The 8,547-nt window shown below is 44.3% G+C and overlaps 1 protein-coding gene across 4 annotated transcripts in view; it reads left to right on the top strand.

The window, feature by feature from the left end:
• Gemin5 (gem nuclear organelle associated protein 5) overlaps window positions 1-8,547 on the top strand; it is a 46,272-nt gene that overhangs the window by 19,825 nt on the left and 17,900 nt on the right. For all 4 annotated transcript variants that reach the window (XM_021213874.1, XM_021213873.1, XM_021213877.2 and 1 more), the window contains exons 12-16: window positions 300-373; window positions 793-974; window positions 2,282-2,421; window positions 3,320-3,491; window positions 6,797-7,018. In XM_021213874.1, coding sequence (XP_021069533.1) covers window positions 300-373; window positions 793-974; window positions 2,282-2,421; window positions 3,320-3,491; window positions 6,797-7,018 — 790 coding nt within the window. The remainder of the gene's footprint in view (window positions 1-299; window positions 374-792; window positions 975-2,281; window positions 2,422-3,319; window positions 3,492-6,796; window positions 7,019-8,547) is intronic.

Below are 8,547 nucleotides of genomic sequence, written 5' to 3'. Positions count from 1 at the left end.
TTTTTTTTTTAAGATTTATTTATTTATTATATGTAAGTACACTGTAGCTGTCTTCAGACACTCCAGAAGAGGGCGCCAGATCACATTACAGATGGTTGTGAGTCACCATGTGGTCGCTGGGATTTGAACTCAGGACCTTCGGAAGAGCAGTCGGGTGCTCTTACCTGCTGAGCCATCTCACCAGCCCATTAGAGCACATTTTAACTCCAGGGATTGTCTTCCTTGTGATGCCATTGTTTGTGAGATGAAGAGTGGGAAGAGAATGCTTATGCCCACGCCTGGCTTGGTTTGCTTTCTAGTACAAGCTGCCCGTGCACACAGAGATCAGCTGGAAAGGAGATGGCAAAGTCCTGGCTCTTGGGAATGAAGATGGGTGAGTGCATCCTTTATAAAAAGCTCTTTGATTGCAGCATTCCCTGACTGGCCAAGGCTTTCTGTAGTGCCCAGTTGTAGCCCTGTTGGTAGGATTCACGTGGATATCCTCAGCTGATCTGGACTCTGCATCTTTGGGAAGACAGAATTGTTTGAATCTTTACAGCTCAGTGGCAGTGTTTCCCTACCCTGCTGGCTACTGGAGTCTGGCTGTGTATTGTTTGTTTGTTACTATAGTTGTAGTCCTGCAGCCATTAGTTCATAATTCCCTCCCCACACCTCCTCACGCAGCACCTCTGCCGGGGATAGAGAGTCCCATGCTTTCTATCTGACCTTCCTGGGCTGAGAGAAGGGGCGGGACATTAGCACAGATTATAACTTGGTGAACCATCGTTCTTGTCCTGCTGTGTCTTGTTCCAGATCAATAGAAATATTCCAAGTCCCCAACTTGAGGCTGCTGTGCACCATCCAGCAGCACCACAAGCTTGTGAACGCCATAGTCTGGCACCATGAGCATGGCAGCCGTCCAGAGCTGAGCTGTCTCCTTGCTTCTGGCTCCAACAATGCAGTCATCTACGTGCACAACCTGAAAGCTGTCGTAGGTAACACTAACTTCTGGGCTGGGATGATGCAGGAGTTTTGAGCCGGCCTCGTGTAGCCTTGAACACTATCCTCCTGCCTGTGCCTTCTGAGTGCTGGCTTGCATCTTGTACTTCATGTCCAACTATAGTCTGTAGTCCTCTGCTCAGGGAAAGAACCTTTAAAATATAGGTATAGAGACTTCACAGATTGGTTGGGTTTTCTTGTTCTTTGTTGTTATTGCTTTTGTTTTTTAATATTCTTAATTTTATTTATTTAATCTATGTATATGAGTGCTCTGCTGTATGTACACCTGCATGCCAGAAGAGAACATCAATCCCTTTATAGATGGTCATAAGCTGTCCTGTGGGTGCTTGAACTCAGGACCTCAGGAAGAGCAGCCTTTACTCTTAACCACTGAGCCATCTCTCCAGTTCCCTCACCCCATCCCCTTTTTTAAGATGAGGTAATCTGTCACCAGCAGAGCAGACCATATTACCAAGAAATGTCAGATTTCTTCAGGTAAGGGAATTGATGGTAACTGGAAACAAGAACAGTTGTTTGATTGTTGTTCTTGCTGTTTTATCTAGTATTTTCTCACAAGTGGCTCCAGATGATCTCTTGCTACCTAGAATCCTGTGTGAATGTAATTATAACTTGGTGACAGGACAGGTTGCTTTAGAGTCGGTGCTTTTGTGTGGCACATTTCCTATGTTGGCCTGCATGTCAGGTGTCAATGAGCTGCATTCATCTTTAACAGTTCTTTAATTTTGAGCTTATAATGCAGTTATGTCATTTCCTCCTCCTTCCCTCTCTCCAAACCCTTCTGTGTACAGACCTTGCTCTCTATCAAATTCTTGGGCTTTTTTTTTCTTTAATTATTGTTGCACATACATATTCCTAAGTATGTATGTGTTACCTGCCCAGTATGTCCAGTGTTGCTCGTATGTTCATGTTTTCAGGGCTGATGGCTTGATGTTGGATAACCAGTTGATGTGTTCTTCCCTGGGGAAGACTGTGTCTCCCTCTCAGTATTTCTAAGTTGCATGTAGTTCTTTGTCTCGTGTAGGCATCATGGTTCGTTGCCCTGGCATATTCCAGCCTTCTCCCTTCTACATTAGTGTGCCTAGTGGTCTTTGTTCAGGTCATGGTTGGGCAACCATATTGATGAGACCTCATGGTCTTTTAAAGGTGACACAATCTCACAGCAAATTCCCTGATCCTGTGGCTCTTAAAATTTAGTGAGTTACATTCTTGGTCCTGTCATGTTCTGTCCCCCTGTGCATCCTTCCTGTGGCTGCTGTTGTGACTTTGTCCCCTTACCCTTCAGAAAGTAATCCTGAGGCTCCAGTGACCATCACAGAGCCCTACCGGACCCTCTCGGGGCACACAGCCAAGATTACCAGTCTGGCATGGAGCCCACATCATGATGGAAGGCTGGTATCTGCTTGCTACGATGGAACAGCTCAGGTACTGTGTGTCCTTGATCCAGGATCCTTCACTGCATAGTCTTAATTTCATTTCCTCTTCCCTGTTTGGGATGTTTTTCATTCCCCTTCTGTTGTCTGTAGAAAGAGGAGCTGGAAGACCCTATAGTTCTGCCATACATTTTGCCTTACAGTCAGTGTGCTGACTTCTGATTACTCTCAGTGGACCCAAGTAGCCCAAAAAGTCTCAGCCAAACCAACATAAAGATTTTAGTTAACTATAGGCAATTTTTTTGTTTGAGCTTTTGCTTCAGGGTCTTGCTGTGTAAGGTAGGCTGTGCTAAAACTCCTGGTATTTTGTATTGTTTTGGTTTTTTAAAATTACATTTATTTTATAGGTACGTGCATGCATGAGTATATGGGTGTCGGGGGATGGAGAGAGAGACAGAGACAGAAACAGTAGGAGTCTGTGTGCATGCTGGAGGGGTGGAGGGGCCAGGAAAACGTGTGGGTGTTGGTGATCTCCTCCCATCATGTAGGTCCTGGGGATTGAACACAAGTCATCAGACTTTGCAGCAAGTGTCTTTTCCACTAAACTGTCTCATGATCCTATGCTCAGAGCTTTAAACCTCTTGCTTCAACTTTCCATGCTGGGATAGTAGGTGTGGGCCCTGGTGCCAGCTCCCCAGGACAAATATTAACACAGTTCTGGTTTGAGACAGTGTGGTCCATAGAGCACCCGTACCTCATTTCCATAGGAATGCCTCTCAGACACATGCTCCTCCCCTGGGGAGCTGGTATTGTCACATGAATGCCCTAGGATGAATGCAAATCACATGAGAAATAAAAACCCATCATGAGTGTATTTGTAACTACAGATAATGACACAGAACAATAGAATAACCAGCAATTGTCCATTCTGTCCACTGCTGTGGTTTTAGGTGTGGGATGCCCTCCGGGAAGAACCTTTGTTCAATTTCCGAGGACATCGAGGCCGGCTGCTATGTGTCGCTTGGTCCCCAGTGGATCCAGAATGCATCTACTCAGGTGCAGATGACTTCTGTGTCTACAGGTGGCTGACTTCCATGCAGGACCATTCCCGGCCTCCTCAAGGTTGGTTTAGAAGAAGTTGGAGAGCCTACACACTGTTGTTTCTGATTTTCTTTTCCTCGGCTTTAGTCATTGTTCTGAACCCACCTAGCATCAGTAGGGTGGGTCTGTAACCTACAGGGCCAAGGATAGCACTGCCAAATTGTAACAAGTGTGGTTAAATTGGGGAGGTTTTTGGTTTTTCGAGACAGGGTTTCTCTGTGTAGCCCTGGCTGTTCTCAAACTCAGAAATCCACCTGCCTCTGCCTCCCAAGTGCTGGGATTAAAGGCGTGCACCACCAAGCCCGGCGTGGCTGAACTCTTACCAGGGTTGCAAGGCAACCTTGGGAAATGAAAGAACCTACAACATCTTATGCAAAAAAGAAAAGATGCACTCAAAGAACTGAGTCACATCAAAGTATAGGGATCAGCTTAAAAGGGACCTTACTAAACAAACGGGACAGTTGACAGGGGTGGGGGCGGCGATGGAGGACAGCAAGATGTCTGACAATGGGTAGGGGATTAGTCAGAATTCTAAAGGAACAAAACTGATAGAATGAAACACACACACAGGATTTATTGGAGTGTTTTACAAGCTGTGGTCTGGATAGTCTGACCACAGTTGACTCCTGATGGAAAGGCCAAAGATCTAGTAGCTATTCCGTGCACAAGACTGCTCAGCAGTTGCAAATCTAGTGCTGGAGTCTGGAAAGACTCCTGGAAAGCTGCTGGTCTTCAGTCTGTGTTGGAATCCTAAAGAAGTAAGTTCTGATGCTGACAAGAGTGAGGGCAAGTGGTCAAAAAGCAAAGGTTTCCCATGTCCTTTTCTATAGGCCTGGAGGTGTGGCCCAGGTTTGGATGGGTCTTCTGATCTCAAATCCAATCCAGAAAATCTCCCACAAAGCTCAGCATAGTGCCACATGCCTTTAATCTCAGCACCTGGGAGGCAGAAGCAAGAGAATCTTTCCTCTTCAAGGCCAGCCTGTTGTACATTGCAAACTCCAGGACAGTCCTCTATCAAAAAATTAAAAGAAGAGAAAATTGCTCACAGATGTGGCCCCACTTGTTGGACTTTAGTTGATTGCATATGTGGTCAGGTTGGTCATCACAGGGTAAAGGGTCTTGCCAAGCAGGCCTGTCAGCCTGAGCTCAGCCTCTAGGACCCATATAAAGATGGAAAGAGGGAACTGACTCCAGGGTCAACCTTTGACCTTCATAGGCATGTTGTGGCGTGCCTGGTGATCACAAGTGCTCAGATTCATACTAATTAATATGTATATATTAATAACTTCATTATATGTATGTTATTATTTTTATATATTACATATACACACATATGTATTAGTTTCTTGTGAGTTCTATACATGATAGATGGATGGATGGTGGGTGGGTGGGTGGATAGATTAGATAGATAGATAGATAGATAGATAGATAGATAGATAGATAGATAGATAGATAGATAGATAGATAGATGATAACACCAATGGTGTCCATGTGATGGTGCCATATGTTTCCTTGGGATTATTTATAGAACAGAAGTAACTCAATAACAGCTGAATTTTCAAAGTCCACCCCAACATGGGCAACAGCTTACAAAAGATGAGAATCTGGAGCACACTGAACACACAGCCTATAGTCAGCTCAACAGATTGGAAAGTGGCCTTGCCAAATGACTATTCTAACCCTCCTCTAGGTAGCAAAGCTAGCTTCTGCTTTTTCTAAGCAGTGGTCTAAATCCCGAAGTCTTGGCAGCTTGGCTTGTCTGAGTCTTTGCAACACAGCTTCTCTTCCTCTGAGGGGGACTCTCAGCTTTCATTGCTTTCTCTGGAAGGGAGGGACCTAGTGAATCCTGCCAGTTTCAGGGACTTTTGAAGCTTTTTTGAGTTATGTGCCTTCCTGCTTAAAGAGCATCCCTGTAGAATGGAGTGTTTGAATCTCAGAGGAAACTGTTACACAGCATTGGGTATAAAAGTGTATTTGCTGCTAAGCCTGACAACTTGAATTTGGACCCTAGAACCCACATAGTAAGAGAGAAGGAAAGAGCTAAGTCCCATAAGCTGTCCTCTGATGGATCTCTCTCTCTCTCTCTCTCTCTCTCTCTCTCTCTCTCTCTCAGATACACAATCATATAAATATAATGTTTCTAATTTATATGTAAATTTTACAAATTTACAAAACTAAGTGTAAATTTTATGAATATGATTTTTTTTTTATTTTAAAGAAAATAAACTAACTGATGTTTGACACATCTCCCTACCATAAACAACTAAAAACAGGAGATGAAGAAATATATCTCAAATGCTAACATTTCCCATCCTCTTACAGTCTAGTAAAAGAATACTCAGATTAGCTTTGTCTGTGGTCAGAACCTGGACAGAGCTCAAATGCTAATGAGCGTATGAGCATGAGTAGCCATAAGAAAGAAGTTGTAAGCTGGAGGGACAGCTGAGTACAGAGCTTGTCATGTGTCCAAGGCCTGGTTCAACACCCCCAGAACAGACAAAGAACAATAAATAAATGATAAATGCAGCAGATTGATGAGTTTCTGAGAAACCACAGCGAGCAGAAGCAGCCAGGATCAGGGGACTGCACAGGATACCTACTGTTTCTATGAAAACCTAAAACAGGTGACATTCAAACTGGTGGCAGATTAGCAGGAACCTGGAGCTGCAGAGCCAGAGCATTTACAGGACAGGTGGGAGTCTTAGGTCGAGGGGACACTTTACATCTGGTTTGTGGTGGGAGCGCTGGGTTACACTGCTATGAATCTGTCAATAGCAGCTGAAATATGGTAAAAATGACTAAGCAAGCAATAAAACCTTTAAGGAAGAAAGAGAGTAATACTAAATGCTGCAAACTAGTAAGTGCCAGGTGTGTGAGAATCATACATAGTCTTCAGGTTCCAGAATCACAAGGAAGTCTAATTCATACTTCTGGAGTTTATAGGCCTCTCCTGAAAACCAGTTCTGTTCAACAGTGCATTCCAACCAGGGAATCACAAGAGCCCCCTGGTTGGGATAGAACCAGTCAAGAAGCTGGAACCAGAAGTGTGGTAATAGACAGCAGACACTGTCAGGACACCCTCATTACATGATTAAAATAACCACAAAAAAGCATGTACTAACTCGAAGGTACCCCATGAAGAGTGGGAAGACATGAGTAGAATAGATGGGTTCCCAGAGGGTTGACCTCTGGTGGAGCATGCAGCTGTCGTCAGGTGCAGTGCAGGAGTGGGTGTGAGCCTGTCAGAATTGTGCTGTGGGCTTTGGAGGAGCTCACCAGGATGCTTCTGATCCACAGTGTGTATTTTATCTATTTTTATTTTGTAGGGAAAAAATGTATTGAACTAGAGAAAAAACGACTCTCTCAATTTAAGCCAAAGCTTAAAAAGAAGAAAAAACCTACCTTGCGACTGCCTGTAAAGCTAGATTCATCCGTTGGCAATGAAGATGAGAGTGTAAAGGAGAGCTCGGGACCTGTTGAGAACGGCTTGTCGGACCAGGATGTTGAGGAGGAAGCCCAGGAGCCAGAGCTGCCTCCTTCTCCTGTGGGTAGGTGCTTGGAAAACACTGTCCGTGCTGTTGTCTTCATGCAGCAAGTCCTTCCTCAGCTGTGTAGCCTCTGTGTCAAATGAACCTTTGCAAACTGTGTTAGCATTGGTTAAGGGGAGTGTGGTTGGTGTTGATTTTTAAGATTTATTTTTGTTTTATGTGTATGAGTGTTGTCTGAATCTATGTCTGTGTACCACAAGAGTGCAGTACCCATAGAAGCCAGAAGAGAGCATTGGGTACCTTAGAAGTGAAATTATGGACAGGTGTGAGCTGCCGCATGGGTGCTAGGAACTGAACCCAGGTTCTTTGCAAAAGGAACCAGTGTTCTTAACTTCTGAGCCATCTCTCCATCTCTTTAAAAGATTAAATCTCTAAATGCCTCTTTGAAGTGTTACAGATGTAGTGGATAGTTGTTCTCTTACTAGTGAAAACCTAAGAAGGATGTCTTAGTCACTGTTCTGTTGCCATGATGAGAAACCATGACCAAGGCAAATGTTACAAAATAAAGTGTTTAGCTGGGAGCTTGCTTATAGTTTCAGAGGCTTAGTCCAGTATCTTCACGGCAGGGAGCACAGCAGCACTCCTGGCTCTGGAGCAGTAGCTGAGAGCTATATCCTGTTCCAAAGACTAAGAGAGATTGGGCCTGCCATGGGCATTTGAAGCCTCATATGACTGTTGTCTTAGGGTTTTACTGCTGTGAACAGACACCATGATCAAGGCAACTCTTATAAGAACAACGTTTAGTAGGGGCTGGCTTACACGTTCAGAGGTTCAGTCCATTATCCTCAAGGTGGAAGCATGACAGCATCCAGGCAGGCATGGTGCAGGAGGACCTGAGAGTTCTACATCTTCATTTGAAGACAGCTAGAAGAGTGGCTTCCGGGCAGCTAGGACGAGGGTCTTAAAGCCATGCCCACAGCAACACAGGAATATAACAAGGCCACACCTCCTAATAGTGCCACTCCCAGGGCCAAGCATATACAAACCACCACAGCTGTTTATAGCTAAAATAGCATTTTTGTTTTCTTACTATCTTAAGTTTGGAGGTCCAAACTTTCTTAGCCCAAACTATTATCTTGTGTTTACACCTGTTAAAATGAGTGATTAAATACCAGAGACTATAATCTGATTTATGCTGAATTCTGATATTTCCATGTGGCAGGATTGAAATAACCAAAGCAGAGATATCTCTGACCTGCATTCCAGATTGTGGCTGGTGGGTAAATAAGAACCTACCGTGTTTATATGTTATGCTTATCAAAGTGCTTTTATCTTGAGGGATAGTGAGATGGCCACTAGGAAACTGCATGCCACACAGTCCTGGGCTTGATCCTGGAACACCCATGGAAGGTGGAAGGAGAGCCCTGACTCCAAAGCATTGTCCCGACCTCCACAAACAGGAACACATACTGTCATAATAATTTTTTGTTTTTGTTTTTGGTTTTTGGTTTTTCGAGACAGGGTTCTCTGTATAGCCCTGGCTGTCCTGGAACTCACTTTGTAGACCAGGCTGGCCTCGAACTCAGAAA

This window comes from Mus pahari, chromosome 14 (genome assembly GCF_900095145.1).
Source record: "Mus pahari chromosome 14, PAHARI_EIJ_v1.1, whole genome shotgun sequence".
NCBI lineage: Eukaryota > Metazoa > Chordata > Mammalia > Rodentia > Muridae > Mus > Mus pahari.
The sequence above is the reverse complement of the archived record's forward strand: the minus strand, read 5'-3'. Positions and strand labels throughout refer to the sequence as shown.